The sequence below is a fragment of the Oncorhynchus mykiss genome, chromosome 26 (genome assembly GCF_013265735.2).
Source record: "Oncorhynchus mykiss isolate Arlee chromosome 26, USDA_OmykA_1.1, whole genome shotgun sequence".
Taxonomy (NCBI): domain Eukaryota; kingdom Metazoa; phylum Chordata; class Actinopteri; order Salmoniformes; family Salmonidae; genus Oncorhynchus; species Oncorhynchus mykiss.
Window position 1 is genome coordinate 29,919,670 of NC_048590.1, and position 18,269 is coordinate 29,937,938.

The 18,269-nt window shown below is 41.8% G+C and overlaps 1 protein-coding gene across 6 annotated transcripts; it reads right to left on the reverse strand.

Moving 5' to 3' along the window:
• Positions 1-6,419: 6,419 nt before the first annotated feature.
• LOC110506608 (interferon regulatory factor 8) lies at positions 6,420-17,625 on the reverse strand. 6 transcript variants are annotated; one of them, XM_036964005.1, is made up of 9 exons: positions 17,564-17,625; positions 11,889-12,062; positions 10,508-10,691; positions 10,119-10,222; positions 9,766-9,874; positions 8,997-9,044; positions 8,480-8,884; positions 8,171-8,286; positions 6,420-7,598 (listed from the first exon to the last, which is right to left on the reverse strand). In XM_036964005.1, the coding sequence occupies exons 2-9, from the start codon at positions 12,060-12,062 to the stop codon at positions 7,401-7,403; spliced, it is 1,338 nt and encodes a 445-aa protein (XP_036819900.1). In that variant the 5' UTR covers positions 17,564-17,625; the 3' UTR covers positions 6,420-7,400. The 6 variants fall into 6 exon arrangements, with proteins under 6 accessions (XP_036819900.1, XP_036819903.1, XP_036819902.1 ...); XM_036964008.1 differs by lacking the exon at positions 17,564-17,625 and adding an exon at positions 12,322-12,539 and having other exon boundaries at positions 10,128-10,219; XM_036964007.1 differs by lacking the exon at positions 17,564-17,625 and adding an exon at positions 12,322-12,536 and having other exon boundaries at positions 10,128-10,222.
• Positions 17,626-18,269: the final 644 nt, after the last annotated feature.

The window sequence follows — 18,269 nt, forward strand, 5'->3', positions numbered from 1 at the left end:
TAACAGGAAGTGATGATGAGACCAACCTCTCTTTCACAGATGAGCCTTGTATACAAATCAATACACATCACTATACTCCCGAGTGGCACAGCCGTCTAAGGCACTGCATCTCAGTGCTAGAGGCGTCACTACAGACCTTGGTTTGATTCCAGGCTGTATCACAACCGGCCATGATTCGGAGTCCCATAGGGCGGTGCACAATTGGCCCAGCTTTGTTAGGGTTTTGCCGGGTTAGGCCGTCATTGTAAATAAGAATTTGTTCTTCACTGACTTGCCTAGTTAAATAAAGGTTAAATACATTTTAAAAAGCAAAAGCAAAACACCATCATAGAATCATTCTTCTCTAAAAATGCCCTAGAGGAACCAATTCATCCTCCTTCAGAGAGCCTTGGAGATCATTCCACAAGTAATGTGCAAAAAAACTAAAACTCAGATTTACCTAAATCAGTGGAGATGGAGGGGATCTCCAGATTTATCCTTCCCTGAGACTGGGTCTGGTATCTTGTACGTCTGTAAGTTAAAAAATGAAGTGAGGTAGGAGAAGGTTTATAAAGGAGGGCTTTATAAACAAAAACAGTGCTTTATAAACAAAAAATCACTTAACAAATGAATAAATGATATCATTCAATGATATCATTGAAACAAGCAGTAGAAAATACCATTTAGCAAAAAGATTGTGTGGGAATGCACCTGTAGATCTCACCAAGACCTTTGAACTTTAAGTCATCATCTATGATCACTTGACTACATAGCTGATGCCTGCTGGACTGTCCATTGATCATGGTACTCCATTCTGTTTATAATTTTTTTTATCTGTCGGCCCCAGCCGCGAACTCAGGCTCTGTGTGTAGTTAATCCAACCCTCTCTGCCTAGTCATCGCCATTTCACCTGCTGTTGTTGTGTTAGCTGACTAGCTGTTGTTGTCTCACCTGTTGTTTTAGCAAGCTCTCCCAATCAAGACCTGCGATTACTTTATGCCTTGCTGTATGTCTCTCTCAAATATCAATATGCCTTGTATACTGTTGTTCAGGTTAGTTATCATTGTTTTAGTTTACAATGGAGCCCCTAGTTCCACTCCTCACACCTCTGATTACTCCTTTGTCCCACCTCCCACACAAGCGGTGACCTCACCCATTATAACCAGCATGTCCAGAGATACAACCTCTCTTATCATCAACCAGTGCCTGGGCTTACCTCCGCTGTACCCACACCCCAGCATACCCCTGTCTGCACATTATGCCCTGAATATATTCTACCACGCCCATAAATCTGCTCCTTTTATTCCTTGTCCCCAACGCTCTAGGCGACCAGTTTTGATAGCCTTTAGCCGCACCCTCATCCTACTCCTCCTCTGTTCCTCGGGTGATGTGGCGGTAAACCCAGGCCCTGCATGTCCCCAGGCACCCTCATTTGTTGACTTCTGTGATCGAAAAAGCCTTGGTTTCATGCATGTCAACATCAGAAACCTCCTCCCTAAGTTTGTGTTACTCACTGCTTAAGCACACTCTGCCAACCCTGATGTTCTTGCCGTGTCTGTATCCTGGCTTAGGAAGGCCACCAAAAATTCGGAGATTTCCATACCCACTTTCCGTCAAGATAGAACTGCCAAAGGGGGAGGAGTTGCAATCTACTGTAGAGATAGCCTGCAAAGTTCTGTCATACTTTCCAGGTCTATGCCCAAACAGTTCGAACTTCTAATTTTAAAATGAATCTCTCCAGAAATAAGTCTCTCACTGTTGCCGCCTGCTACCGACCCCCCTCAGCTCCCAGCTGTGCCCTGGACATCATCTGTGAATTGATCGCCCCCCATCTAGCTTCAGAGTTTGTTCTGTTAGGTGACCTAAACTGGGATATGCTTAACACCCCGGCAGTCCTACAATCTAATCTAGATGCCCTCAATCTCACACAAATCATCAAGGAACCCACCAGGTACAACCCTAAATCCGTAAACATGGGCACCCTAATTGACATTATCCTGACCAACTTGCCCTCCAAATACACCTCGGCTGTCTTCAATCAGGATCTCAGCGATCACTGCCTCATTGCCTGTATCCGCTACGGGTCCGCGGTCAAACGACTACCCCTCATCACTGTCAAACGCTCCCTAAAACACTTCTGCAAGCAGGCCTTTCTAATCGACCTGGCCCGGGTATCCTGGAAGGATATTGACCTCATCCCGTCAGTTGAGGATGCCTGGTCATTCTTTAAAAGTAACTTCCTCACCATCTTAGACAAGCATGCTCCGTTCAAAAAATGCAGAACTAAGAATCGATATAGCCCTTGGTTCACTCCAGACCTGACTGCCCTCGACCAGCACAAAAACATCCTATGGCGGACTGCAATAGCATTGACTAGTCCCCGCAATATGCAACTGTTCAGGGAAGTCAGGAACCAATACACACACAGTCAGTCAGGAAAGCAAAGGCCAGCTTTTTCAAGCAGAAATTTGCATCCTGTAGCTCTAACTCCAAAAAGTTCTGGGACACTGTAAAGTCCATGGAGAACAAGAGCACCTCCTCCCAGCTACCCACTGCACTGAGGCTAGGTAACATGGTCACCACCGATAAATCCGTGATAATCGAAAACTTCAACAAGCATTTCTCAACGGCTGGCCATGCCTTCCTCCTGGCTACTCCAACCTCGGCCAACAGCTCCGCCCCCCCGCAGCTACTCGCCCGCACCTCCCCAGCTTCTCCTTTACCCAAATCCAGATAGCAGATGTTCTGAAAGAGCTGCGACACCTGGACCCATCCAAATCAGCTGGGATTGACAATCTGGACCCTCTATTTCTGACACTGTCCGCCGCCATTGTCGCAACCCCTATTACCAGCCTGTTCAACCTCTCCTTCATATCATCGGAGATCCCCATGCATTGGAAAGCTGCCGCGGTCATCCCCCTCTTCAAAGAGGGAGACACCCTGGACCCAAACTGTTACAGACCTATATCCATCCTGCCCTGCCTATCTAAGGTCTTTGAAAGCCAAGTCAACAAACAGATCACTGACCATCTCGAATCCCACCGTACCTTCTCCGCTGTGCAATCTGGTTTCTGAGCCGGTCACGGGTGCACCGCAGCCATGCTCAAGGTACTAAATGATATCATAACCGCCATCGATAAAAGACAGTACTGTGCAGCCATCTTCATCGACCTGGCCAAGGCTTTCGACTCTGTCGATCACCATATTCTTATCGGCAGACTCATTAGCCTCGGTTTTTCTAATGACTGCCTTGCCTGGTTCACCAAATACTTTGCAGACAGAGGTCAGTGTGTCAAATCGGAGGGCATGTTGTCCGGTCCTCTGGCAGTCTCTATGGGGGTACCACAGGGTTAAATTCTCGGGCCGACTCTTTTTCTACTATGTTATTGACTTGTTTATTGTTTATTGTTTACTCCATGTGTAACTCTGTGTTGTTGTCTGTTCACACTGCTATGCTTTATCTTGGCCAGGTCGCAGTTGCAAATGAGAACTTGTTCTCAACTAGCCTACCTGGTTAAATAAAGATTAAATACAGAAATAAAATAAAACATCTATTTGGGTGGGGCAGCTAAAGCATCATCAACAACAACTGTCAATCTTTAATCTGGTTTGTATTTACTGTATGTCCCTTATTTATGGCAATTCACACAGTATTTCTCCACATCCTTCTGTCCCGGGTTTCTGTTACCTGCTTCTCCACCTTGTCCCTGCGGTTCGTGAGACCAGGATTCACATGATACAGTATCATCCAATCATCAGCACTGATACAGTAACTAAATAACAGTAGTCACAATACAGTATTCAAAATACATCTCAATACCGTTTAGAAAGTGAAATACATATACAGATAGTAAGACTATACAAACATGTATAATATTGAACACAAGTGGGAGAAGAAAACCGTGTTTGCCACTAGACATGACTCTACCCACAGCTTCACATGCATTGTTTCTTGTAAATGTTGTCTTTCTTTTAAAAAAAAAGGAAAACGATCTCATATGTAGCCTAGATGTTACGTTAACTGAATGAACGCAATTCTTGTTTCACATCAAAATTAAATAAATGGAAAACATAGCAGTACAGTAAATGCTACATTTGTGTTCTGCTTTTACATACGACTGGCTCACATAGGAAAAATGACATATTTTTGTTTCCTGTGTGTTTGTGTGTCAATGATGAATATGATGAAACAGGATGAGGGGATTCACAGACCAAAACAGTGTGAGGGAAGAGGGGGGGGGGGCTCATTGCTGACTCTACAGTCCATTTCAGAGACATCTTGACATTTACAGAGAAGTAAGCAACAAATCTGGCCACAAAACCAAAAAGAGAAAAAGCAGATTTTCAAGGAAATACTTTGGAGAATAGTAATTCCTCTTTATTTAATCTTTCATTTCTTTGATGATTCTAGATAGTTCGTGAGAGGCTGAAGTGTATGTCAGTGTCTCTAGATCTGGCATAATAAACTCAGCAAAAAAAGAAAGGTCCCTTTTTCAGGACCCTGTTTTCCAAAGATAATTTGTAAAAATCCAATAACTTTACAGATCTTCATTGTAAAGGGTTTAAACACTGTTTCTCAGTGTAGGTTCTCAGTGTAGGTTCTCAGGCAGGTTGCAGGCAATCTCAATGTTGTGCGTTACAGGGAAGACATCCTCCTCCCTCATGTGGTACCCTTCCTGCAGGCTCATCCTGACTGTTACGTTTGATTTTGACCCCCCCCCCCCCCCCCCCCCCCCCCCCCCCCCCCTTTGTTCAGGGACACGTTATTCCATTTCTGTTAGTCACATGTCTGTGGAACTTGTTCAGTTTATGTCTCAGTTGTTGAATCTTGTTATGTTCATACAAATATTTACACATGTTACGTTTTCTGAAAACAAACGCAGTTGACAATGAGAGGATGTTTCTTTTTTTGCTGAGTTTACATGTGTAGAGAACATTCCATTCCATTACTACTGTAGTGTCTGTATGCTACCACCACAGCTGCTGATGTTAAATGGAAGACTTGCTTCTTTATGATCATTTATTGTGGGAAGCCTCAGACGCCACAAGGCAGCGTTGCAACACAGGAGACATCACACTGCAGATACTGCAACTGTGGACAGAAAACATAGGCTCGTGCTTTGTGCATAACCGCACTCTATCCCCCCATAACCAACTTTTCTCATTATAACTAGGGACAGCAGTTTTTCCTGACCGCTTGATCTGACCAGGAAGTCTAGGCTCTAGTTATTATTGTCCTGGTCAGATCACATAAGTAGAGTCAATAGGCCCATTCTATTCTTCTGAATATTAGAGACACAGGGGGTTAAATTAGCCTAGTCTCAGAGAGATCTTATTTGGGGGGTAGACTTGGTTTCCGTTGACAGTTTCTGATGGCTTGCAGTCAGTTCCTGCTCGTTGAAACCCTGTGGAGGGGTTCTGACAGACATGTAACACCTCTACATGTCTGTGGACCACACGCGCACACGCACACGCACAAATGTATCCGAGCGAATACGGTTCTGGTCATCCCTGTAGTGTGAATCAGGCACAAGTCAAGTGACATAGATTACCTAGACTGTTTGTGATGAGAGTGTGCAAGTATGTGTATGGCATGTTAGCAATGTTTTGTTGCTGAATTCCAAATAATTAAGTGCTGAATGACCTGAGAACTCTAATATCTGTGTGGGTGTGAAGTGGAACTGAGAGTGAGGGGGGGGGGGGGGGGGGGGGGGGGGGGGGGCATGTTTGCGTTTTGTGTAGGTTGTTCTTTTGTACTTGAGTAGTTTCTCATGAATGGAGATGGGAGAGTAGCCCATTCTCTAGAAGTTAGAAATAAGAACAAATAAGGAAATCCCCCACAGAGGGAGTGGGGAGATCACAATGACCTTTGTCTCTCTTCTTCTGTTCTCATCCTCCTTTCTCTCCATCAGCCATGTCTTACTCACTGGGGATGTCCTAGACACTAGTTTCCCTCCTCTACAGTAACCTCTAAGGTCCGTCCTCTCTATGGTTTCTGTCCAACAATAGAAAATGTTGGCTGTTGTTCCATCACTAATATACTCATTCACTCACTCAGACACCCGTGATTTCACTTGTGGGATGTAAGTTCACTTGTGGGATGCATGTGAAGGAGTTCCTTATATACTGTTGTGACAAGCAGCGCTACTGCCATGTAACAGTCGGTGGTGGCTAGTATGGGTACACTTCTCTGGAAGATGCTTTTTAGGCTGGCTGCAGCTTTGAAAGTATTCAATGAAATACACACACACAGAAAACATATGTAATTTTACCATTTATTCTGGCCTATGGTGTGCTGAATAGTTTTAGCTGTGGTTTTCAAGCCATCATCAAAGTATCAATCAAAGATATGTTCAGTAAGTGACTTCATAGATATTGCAGTATAACAGCTCATAAATAAAATGCTAGCCAAATGAAGAGATTCACTGAAAAGTTTGATCATTTTTTTTTTTTTAATTTGAAAAATGAATTCAAAGAGAGTAAAACAGTAGACAGAATAGGATAGTAAAACCTATCTATATCAAATACAATCCAAGCAATCATGTTGCTGTTAAAATCTCTCATACAGTATAAGAAAAATGTGTTTCTACAGTACAAATAGAACAAATTTAAAGGATAAGGATGTTCTACACATAAAGAAAATAGGTAATCTGGTGTACTGGTACCTAAATGTCCTGCCTTCCTTTTAGTTGTGCTGTCCCTTTATTGTCCATGTTTAAATGTACTCTGATATGATGACTTGTATGGCGTATTGGATTGAATATCAATCACATTTTCCATCATAAAAAAAATATATTAAAAGCAAGTGAGAAATCTGACAAAGAAATCACACAAAAGCTAGTCAATCGATAGACACACAAATTCTAATATAACATTCGACACTTCAGGGTTTATTCAATCAACTTTACTGCTGTAGTAAATTAACCACATGTTGTTTAAAAATGAACAGTGATAAGCTTGATGATAGTAGGTTTACAAGACAGAATAGTTCCAACTACTATATTTTGAATTGTATTACATTTGAACTATTTTTCTCCTGGATGGGAAACATGTGGTATACTTACTGGGGTGGTATATTTGATGAATAAACCCTTTAATACATTTACAGCACCATTTGTAATACGGTTGTATAATACTTCCCTTTCTTGACACACAGTGTCTCTGTAACACCCAAGCTGCATAGCTTTGGGTCCTATCAGTTCACACCTTGCAAGTATTGGCTTTGTCCCCTATCCCATCTCTTTCTCCAATCATCAAAGTATGCCCTCGCTCATTGGCTCTGAAGAATTGAAAAGCATTGCTGTAAGCGAGGGCTAAAAGGTGTGAGAGGCTGAAGTGTATGTTAGTGACGCATTTCACCATATGTCATGTCAGTCCTTTCTTGTTATATCAATGAGGGGGAGTGAAGGAAGGTGCTCTGTTCAGGCGGTGATGGGCATGTTGTCCCTGTAGCAGGCTGCCCTCTGGGGGGCGGTGTAGCTACACAGGTCCTGGTAGATCCGGGCCATCTGCTCCCCGGCATGCAGCTCGTCTGACTGGATCTCCAGGTTAGGACTGCTGTACTGGGAACGACGCATGCTCACTGCATCCAACAGCTGCTGGCAGTTCACTGGAGTGACCTGTAGCCGAACACAGACAGAGAAAGAAGAAGAGGAGCGGAGAGGGAGAGAAGGAGAGGGGCAACTGTAAGCTCAGTCTGCCAGCTTCTGACAGTAGACTGGAGTGATCTGAACACAACCAGACAGGGAGAGAAGAAGAGAGGTAACTGTTAGCTCAGCTTGTATTTTTAAGGTACACTCTTAAAAAAAGGTGCTATCTAGAACCTTAAAGGGTTCTTTGACTGTCCCCATAGGAGAACCCTTTGAATAACCCTTTTTAGTTGCAGGTAGAACACTTTTGGTTCCAGGTAGAACACTTTTGGTTCCAGGTAGAACCCTTTTAGGTTCCATGTAGAACCTTTTTCTAGAGGATTCTACATGGAGTCCAAAAGGGTTCTACCTGGAAGCAAAAAGGCTTGGGGACAGCCCAAAGAACACCTTTGGAACCTTTTTTTTTCTAAGAGTGTAGTGGTGCCTTTTTGACCAAATCACCTTGAAGACTAAAGTTACCTCTATTTACTCAAACACATTCTGGGACTGTGCTGGGGGGATACCACATGTTTCAGTGATCCAGGGGATATAACCTCTGTTACCTGGACAATGATAAGTTTGGTCTTGGCTGTGCTGAGGTCATGAAGCTCCTCCCCGAAACACAGGGTCACCATGGGGTCAGGGGCGGGAATCTGGCCCTCCTGGTACAGCTGGAGAGCTGGGACCAACAAAGCAGACAGAAAATAACTTATTAGACAGACAGAGAATGCTTCATCATGACTGCACACTGATGAGTGAAGGTATGTACTCCAAAGAGTATATATCAGTCAAGAGTATATGTATTCCTGTCCTCTTCAGAGCACAACATCCTAAATCAACAACAAAAACAACATGAGTTCCTTCCTCCTCACCTTGGAAGAACCTTCCGGTGTCAAAAATCTTGACCACAGCATCTCTCTCCAGTTTGCAGGGCCCCCCAGGGCTGTAGTGGGGGCCCAATCCCCCCTGCCCGCTCCAGAACACACGGCTCTGGCACAGCCTCTTGATGAAGATGCCCTCGCGGTTGGCACGGACCAGCACACCCCTCTCCAGGTGGCCCAGGAGCTTGCGAGTGACATGGCGTTGGCGCTCAACCTCGATGAGTTCAGCGGGAGGGAAACAGACGTTCTGCAGGCTGTCTGGGAGACCGTAGGGGGACCTGTGCTGGACCAAGGGAGGCTGACCCGGAGAGATACGACAGCCATCAGCATGAGATGTTACCACGCTGTCCATCAGCTTCCCACCATAGAAGAAGTTAATGATCATCTGGGAGAAGGCTGGAAACAGAGGGAGGAAAGTGTTGAGTAAGCCACCGCATTGTCTTCTATTAAGTCTCGCAGAGGAATGCAAATAAATACATCTGTATTTAGAAATACTGAGGAAACATACCGGCATTGAAAGAACCCATCGGCGAGGGATCTTGATGCCCCGGGAAGACTGCAGGGAAATAAAAATAAAAAGATAACTGACTTTGTGGTATAGATTTTTTCAATTATGAAATTCAAATATTGCCTTCCTCTTACATATGCAGGATGCTCGTTAAGATGCAATGATCTTGAGTGACCGTGAAAAACATCTGACCCCTCCATCATGTCATGATTTGTCATTTCATCAAAAAATACAGCCCGTCAAGCACAACAGACTCACAGGCGGCGTGACCAAGAAAAAAACACCTTAGTCAGCAAAGTGCTAAAGGAAATTAGCAAATTCTTCCCCCTCTAGAATCATGTAAACAAGCTTGTGCTAGAAGCCATAACTGCAAGGTAAAGTCGCAGTTTTGCATCGCTATAGATACGCAGTTATTTTTAAACAAATAAATCTCAACTCTCACAAAGGAGGAACTGTAGCCTCATGCTGTAGCCTCATAGAACATACCACAATAATGGCCACTTTGATACAGGAGACATAAACATGCAAGTTTCTCTACAAAATGTCCTCATGGAAAACAGCTAGACAGATACTTTTAACAAGGACAATATGATGTATAGGCATTTGCTAACTCTAATTAAATAGATCCGATAATTGACATTTGTTCCAGTCTTCACTGTATGAAAGTGTTTAAATGGACATGACACCACTGCATGTTGGCGATACTCCACTAGATTGGATGACACTGCTAAAGAAAATAACCATTGACTGAGTGGAGAAGGACTCTTACCACTGACACTGCCCTGGGACCAGTACTCTGGACTGGGCTGCATCCTACAGCCATCCTCCTGGGGAGAGTGGCTCCTCTTGATGATGCCAAGGTACTCATCACTAGAAGACTGTTAATGGAATGACACACCATGCAATTAGTCTCTAATAACCATACATCAACAACCACACATATAAAAGCTGCTTTAGAAACAGAAGAGGTAATATAGTTGGTAGTGGAAGATAGAGAGACAGAAAAGGAGGGAACACTTGACAGACATTAAAACAAGAAAACAGAAAAACAGTGAGTGAAGTCAGTGAGAAATATTGACAGAGAGAGGAAGGGAAGAAATGGATGGAAAAAAGAAAGCATACCTGCTTCACCTCTTTGATGAGCTCCTCCAGGTGTGCAGAGCTGCAGTCCATGTCAGTACTGTCACCAGGGCTAGATGTCAAAGCTGCTGCTGCACTTTTACCTGCTGGAGCAGAGGGGACAGCATGGTTGTTAGTCTTATTATCACAGCTATTCTTTCTATTTACTACGGAAAAGGCTGATGGTCAAATGTAAATCAAGTCTCAGCAGCAAGCTGTCTTTGTCCAGGTGTCTATGTTTTCAACTCTGATCAAGGCAACGTCCTGCTGCTGAAACATTAGTGACTTTTAATAAATCATTTGTATTGGTGCAATTTGACTCTATATCCATTGAATGCAGTTGTTTATAATGTTCATTATTCTAATGTCTCCATAGTGAAATATGAACTCACTCTTCTGCTCCTCCTCGGGGACAATGCGGTACACCTTGTAGGGCTCAGAGATGTCCAGCTGGGACCTGTCTCCCACCTCCTCGAAGTCGGGGCTCTTATTGAGGGCACACCGCAGCCTGGTCTTCCATGTAGCAGGCTCAGCCTTCTCCCCCTCCTTAAACTTCCCCTTAAACACCGCCCAGGCCTGCAGGGAGGGAGCAGGTACATTAGAACGACAGTCATATTAACACACATCAAAAACTAACACATACCTGCTGGTGCTGTCAACAACTTGTTATATTGAAAAAGGTCTGGAACTGAATGATAGAGATGATAAAAGTCCACGATGAAGCCATGCATAGAAGTAATTAGAACCCAACTACTTTGATAGGCAGAATACAATTAATCACATGATAAATACAGGTAGGATACATGAAACAAAAGGTTGAATTGTAATGACATGATACTGGACAGGTTCTGGTTTAAATGATTTGTTAACTGTTAAGTTAGAATTACATATAATTACACACAGATATTAGATTTTCAATGTCATTTTTCTTTGCTTGTCTTATGACCATGGGCTCTATTTTAGCTGGCTCCAAGGAGGCGCAAGTGTCAAATGCAGATTAGTTTGCAATTTCATCATGTCAAAACTGGTACACACATTTTCCAGCCATAACGCCAGGTTCAGCAATTTACCTGAAGCCAATTACAACACTGTTGACTGACAACATTGCAAACATAGGCTATTGAGCTAACTATTTTTTTTACTGTTGCTATTACTCATTACTGTAGCCTATGCTATTTAATAAGCTGTAGTATCAATCCACAATGGACCAGCAGGAATTGGAGTAGATGGCAATGCAAAGATCATCAATAACCTACAGAACTTGAGACAAATGCATGCATTAAGCCATGGAATGTGTTGAGCCCTTGTCACACCTACAAGCCCTTGTCACACCAGAACTTGTTAATTCATCAAAATCCAGCCCTTTCGTGCCCCTGCCAGCTATTGTGCTTATAATTCTGGCTGTGAGAACAGCAAAAATATTTCTGACACACCCCCAGAACAAGAGATACTGCCAGCACTTAGATTTAGCATTGTGTTAGGTTTGTTAAAATAGAGCCCCATGACTCATAGATCAAGGTATTGTCATCTATGTCATCATACTCTGCAATTAATGTGTAACCTATATGTGCGTTACAGGTGGTGAGAATGTTTAAGTTAAACCAACAAAACGTAATTCACACCTGCTCTATTTGTAGGCGCGGAAAAAAAGTGTGTTAAATGTGCCTCTCCAAAAGTCGTGCGAAAGGCTACACATATCGGTGATCTAAATATGCTCTCAAATCAACCGCTATCAACACATTCCTCGTTTGAAATGTGTGTCAATGAACCTACCTTGAAGATAGAAGCGTCTACCTCCTGGTTGTAATCCTGCTTCCCAGCATGTTTCCAGGGGATACGGAACATAATGCGGCTGTCGTCCTCCCAGACCAGCCCCGGGTACTGGCCGCTCTGGATCTGCTCAACTAGCCACTGTTTCAGCCTCCGACCGCCCGGGTTTACTGACATCTGTCATAAACATTCACAATACATGTCACTGTATGGGCTGAACGTTTGTTTTAATTTTATGCTTGTTTGTGATAATTAGGAACTTGTTTTAAGAGAGAGCGAGGCAGATATAGAGGGAGGGGAGAGAGAGCACAAAGTAAAACAAGATAGTAATGGTTTATTATTTCAAAACAACTATCATTTTCTAACAGCCTACGTTTTATATAGGTAGAAAAGGGAACACGCTTGAAGAGTTTAAACAAAGACAACTAAATCTTACCTTTTATTTTGGTATTGATAAGTATTTTAGATATCCTTCAAATAGCTTATTGAAGACTACTGTTAAACCTTAATACCAAGTCGATGTCTCAGCGTCAATAGAATAAGTCTTTACTCGTATAACAGTTTAATATCTTCTTTCAGGTGAATGAAGCATTGACTGCAAGCTGATTGGACGGATGCCTTTCATTTGTATCCAATAAGGTTTGGGAAATACTTATAGACAACCCAATCCGGAAGTCTTGTTCTTCGACGCAGTGTCATTTACAAGAAATCATCTGACAGGAGATATCGTAGGGTCTATGCCACAGTTGGCTACAGACGGCGGGGTATTGAACAATCCTGGATAATAATTAGTAAAGGACAAAGGGGATTTCACAGCGTGATAAAATACATTTTACTGTAAAGGTTGGCCCAACAGGTATTGTTCCTTCGTTACTAAAACCCCCACTTGTGCAGGTTCTACAACAGTTTAGGCTACATTCAAACATAATGTAGGTGTCGGCATGGTAACTTTCAGGTCGGCTATGGTTGACTGATATCTATGCTGAAATAGATGCAATTATAAAGTGTTTATCATGTTACCATGTTAGTTTTTATTTCGTGAGAATAAGAGTGTCCCAAAAAAATACAACGTTTCTAATGCCAACATGCTTATTCATAGGCCTCATACTGAAAGGACTATACACTGATTGTACAAAACATTTAGAACACCTGCTCTTTCCATGACATTTACTGACCAGGTGAATCTAAGTGAAAGATATGACCTATTAATGATGTCACCTGTTAAATCCACTTCAATCAGTATAGATGAAGGGGAGAAGACAGGTTGAAGAAGATGTTTAAGCTTTGAGACAATTGAGACATGATTGTGTATGTGTGCCATTCAGAGGGTGAATGGGCAAGACAAAATATTTAAGTGCCTTTGAATGGGGTATGGTAGTAGCTGCCAGTTACACTGGTTTGAGTGTGTCAAGAACTGCAACGCTGATGGGTTTTTCACACTCAACAGTTTCCTGTGTGTATCAAAAATGGTCCACCACGATTCATTTCAATTTTAAAAGCTTCTATACGAAAATGTATATAAATCAGAATTAAACAACAGTTGAACTGATACTATAGCCTTCTTAGACTCAACAACTCTGAAGCAAGACAAAAAATAATCACTAAAAACAGATCACCCAAGAAGAAATATTAGATACGGTTAAAACATTCACATGGAGAAAAACACCAGGAATGGATGGCTTTCCCATAGAATTCTATTCAACGTAACAGGTGTCAGTATTGGTAAACATGAATATAAACTAATCTTATTGACAGATGATCTCTTGATATACAGTTGCAGTCGGAAGTTTACATACACTTAGGCTGGAGTCATTAAAACTAGTTTTTCAACAAATTTCTTGTTAACAAACTATAGTTTTGGCCAGTCGGTTAGAACATCTACTTTGTGCATGACACAAGTAATTTTTCTGATAGGCTAATTGACATCGTTTGAGTCAATTGAAGGTGTACCTGTGGATGTTTTTCATGGCCTACCTTCAAACTCGGGCGGCAGGGTAGCCTAGTGGTTAGAGCGTTGGACCGGAACCCCGAGCTGACAAGGTACAAATCTGTCGTTCTGCCCCTGAACAGGCAGTTAACCCACTGTTCCTAGGCCGTCATTGAAAATAAGAATTTGTTCTTAACTGACTTGCCTAGTTAAATAAAGGTAAAATAAATAAAAACTCAGTGCCTCTTTGCTTGACATCATGGGACAATTAAAATAAATCAGCCAAGACCTCAGAAAAAAAATTGTAGACCTCCACAAGTCTGGTTCATCTTTGGGAGCAATTTCCAAATGCCTGAAGGTACCACGTTCATCTGTACAAACAATATTATGCATGTATAAACACCATAGGACCACGCAGCTGTCATACTGCTCAGGAAGGAGACGCGTTCTGTCTCCTAGAGATAAATGTGCTTTGGTGTGAAAAGTGCAAATCAATCCCAGAACAACAGCAGAGGAAACAGGTAGAAAAGTATCTATATCCACAGTAAAATGAGTCCTATATCAACATAACCTGAAAGGCCGCTCAGCAAGGAAGAAGCCACTGCTCCAAAACCGGCATAAGAAAGCCAGACTACGGTTTACAACTGCATATGGGGACAAAAATCATACTTTTTGGAGAAATGTCCTCTGGTCTGGTGAATCAAAAATAGAACTGTTTGGCCATAATGACCATCGTTATGTTTGGGGGGAAAAGGGGAGGCTTGCAAGCCGAAGAACACCATCCCAACCGTGAAGCACAGGAATGGCAGCATCATGTTGTGGGGGTGCTTTGCTGTAGGAGGGACTGGTGCACTTCACAAACTAAATGGCATCATGAGGCAGGAAAATTATGTGGATTTATTGAAGCAACATCTCAAGACATCAGTCAGGAAGTTAAAGCTTGGTCGCAAATGGGTCTTCCAAATGGACAATGACCCCATGCATACTTCCAAAGTTGTGGCAAATGGCTTAAGGACAACAAAGTCAAGGTATTGGAGTGGCCATCACAAAGCCCTGACCTCAATCCTATAGAAAATGTGTTGGCACAACTGAAAAAGAGTGTGCGAGCAACGAAGCCTACAAACCTGACTCAGTTACACCAGCTCTGTCAGGAGGAATGGGCCAAAATTCACCCAACTTATTGTGGGAAGCTTGTGGAAGGCTACCCGAAATGTTTGACCCAAGTTATTAAATAATTTAAAGGCAATGCTACCAAATACTAATTGAGTGTATGTAAACTTCTGACCCAATGGGAATGTGATGAAATAAATAAAAGCTGAAATAAATCATTCTCTCTACTATTATTCTGACATTTCACATTCTTAAAATAAAGTGGTGATCCTAACTGACCTAAGACAGGGAATTTTTACTTGGATTAAATGTCAGGAATTGTGAAAAACTGAGTTTAAATGCATTTGGCTAAGGTGTATGTAAACTTCCGACTTCAACTGTACCTGACCAATATTGAAAACTCAATGCCCCCTTTGCTAAAAAATATTTACAGAATATTTGAAAATCTCAGGATATAATTTTAACACGGAAAAAAACAAAATAATGGAAATAGGATTTTTTTTTTTAAATACTCACAATATACAGCAATACTTTAAGTGGACCACAAAAAATATAAAATACTTAGGATACTTAAGTGACAACAAACTACAAATATATACAGATACATTTATTCCATTACTCAACAATATGAAAGCAGATCTAATTAAATTCAATTGTCTTCCCATAAATCTTGCAGGTAGAATAAACCACTTTAGAATGTCATGGCTGACAAAGTTTTTGTATTTATTTAACCGAAGACAGTCTTTAAAAAAGTGTACTCAGTCATAACAGACTTTTTTGGAGAAAATAAAATGCATAGAATAAAAAGGAAAGTTTTACATCTTCCTAAATCTGAAGTTGGTTTTAATCTTCCAGACTTGGTAATGAGGAAAAATGGGTACATACTGAAGATGTGCATGCTCATCCCCAGAATCTTTTCACATGTCTATTTTCAAAGGATAAAGCTATGAATACTATCAGAACATGGAAGAAAATTAAACACATTCTTGAAGTACCAATATCACTTCTTAAAAACACAACCTTATGGAACAATCATTTTCAGAATTCACAGATAAATTGGTCAACATGGAAAACTAAAGGCATTGAAACCGGAATTGACTTGGTAACAGGAAATACATTTATTTCCATGACAGAATAAAAAATCCATGCAACTTAAAAGTGAGATATCACAAAATGTATATTTGAAAACTTTTGGGCATCAGAGCAACCTTGAGGGAATCTTTGAGTCAGATAAAGGATGTTCATATGATCGGGAAGATATACAAAACCTAGAGAGCAAATCCAACTGGCAATCTCTTAGAAAAAAATATAAACTATTGAAACCAAGACTTTAAAAAACTGATGTTGGCATAAAATGGAAGGAAAGTTGGAGCATAACTCATGAAATTACAGCTAACAAAAATGTATGCTTAATCCAGTTTAAGATGATGTATAGAATTTATTATACAAGAGAGAAAATTCACAAATTCTACATTACAATGTCAGAATCATGTCTTAAGTGTAAAACGAATAATGACTCAATCATCCATGCTTTGTGGACGGAGCTAGAAAGTTGGCTGTTACAATGTAAACATTTTTTATCTGTCTGTATATTTCAAGACATGGCATAGTGAGATACCCGATGGGTGGGACAATTATCTTCTCATCACTCATCTTGAAAAAACGGATACAGAAAACTTGGAAATCAATCAATCCGCCATCATTAACACAATGGAAAAATGTAATGATATATTATTTAAATATTGAAAGTGTGTGGGCTACGGAGGGGGGAAAATGGTGCAGTTTCAGGCCATGTTGAAAGTGATTCGGGCACTGGAGATGGGGGTGTGTGCTAGTGGGTCTGGCCAGGTGGGATGTAGTTCATGTTTGTATGATGTTGTCATTTATGTGTTATGTTTTGTATTGTTTATAAAATCTTACAAAAAAAGAATGGTTCACCACCCAGAGGACATCCAACCAACTGTGGGAAGCATTGGAGTCAACATGGGCCAGCATCCCTGAAGAACGCTATCGAAACCTTATAGTCCATGCCACGACGAATTAAGGCTGAGGGCAAAAGGGGATGCAAGTCAATAATAGGAAGGCGTTCCTAATGTTTTGTACACTCAGTTTATATGCTAAAAATAGCCTGCCCTACAGCAGATAGCCGATTTCATCTGACTAATATTAAAACGTTATTGTACACAGGAATGGTTCAGTGGTTTCAACAGGTACTGTAGGGCTGAATACTGGAGGAGAGAGTTAACTTGTTGTGCCCAATCCTCAGTATTGTGATCACACAGCCTTAGTATGTATCATTTCGAAACTAAGAAAAGCAGTTGTGGTGGAGGTAAGGTCACATGTCCAGGGTGCGTTTTGAGGATTTGAGCCATGTTGTGGTCTGGCCTCACCTGTACGGAAAGGGGTGGAGTCTGTACGGGGGGGGGGGGGGGGGGGCTGTTTGGGGAAGCTGGGGGTGGCATGGTCTCTGGGTCAGAGAAGGACTTCTCACTGAGGGGAACAGAACACTAATTGTTACTACTGTGTCCATGCCAGCCTGGGGTGGCACAGCGAAGGCACCCTGTCTCTGACCAACCCTCCATCTCTGGGTCTTTCCCTAACACATACACAAATAATATTTTTTTCAAACCAAGCTGCTTACCTATTGCAGATTCAGTCTTCACAGCCTGGTGCAGGTCTACAATTTTGTTTCTGGTGTCCTTTGACAGCACTTTGGTCTTGGCCATAGTGGAGTTTGGAGTGTGACTGTTTGAGGTTGTGGACAGGTGTCTTTTATACTGATAACAAGTTCAAACAGGTGCCATTAATACAGGTAACGAGTGGAGGACAGAGGAGCCTCTTAAAGAAGAAGTTACAGGTCTGTGAGAGCCAGAAATCTTGCTTGTTTGTAGGTGACCAAATACTTATTTTCCACCATAATTTGCAAATAAATTCATTAAAAATCCTACAATGTGATTTTCTGGATTTTTTTGCTTCTCATTTTGTCTGTCATAGTTGAAGTATACCTATGATGACAATTACAGACCACTCTCATCTTTTTAAGTGGGACAACTTGCACAATTGGTGGCTGACTAAATACTTTTTTGCCCCACTGTAGGTACATGGTTGCAAAGGGCATCAGTGTCTTAACAGCGCCATTTGCCAAGGCAGGATACTCTGAGCGCAGCCCAATTCAGAAATCTGGCAGTGGCTTCTGATGAAATTCAATTTTCACAGAACCGCTTGTTGCAATTTCGATGAGTCTCTCTTGTTCAGATATTGGTAAGTGGACTGGAGGCAGGGCATGAAAGGGACAACGAATCCAGTTGTTTATGTCATCCGTTTCAGGAAAGTACCTACGTAATTAC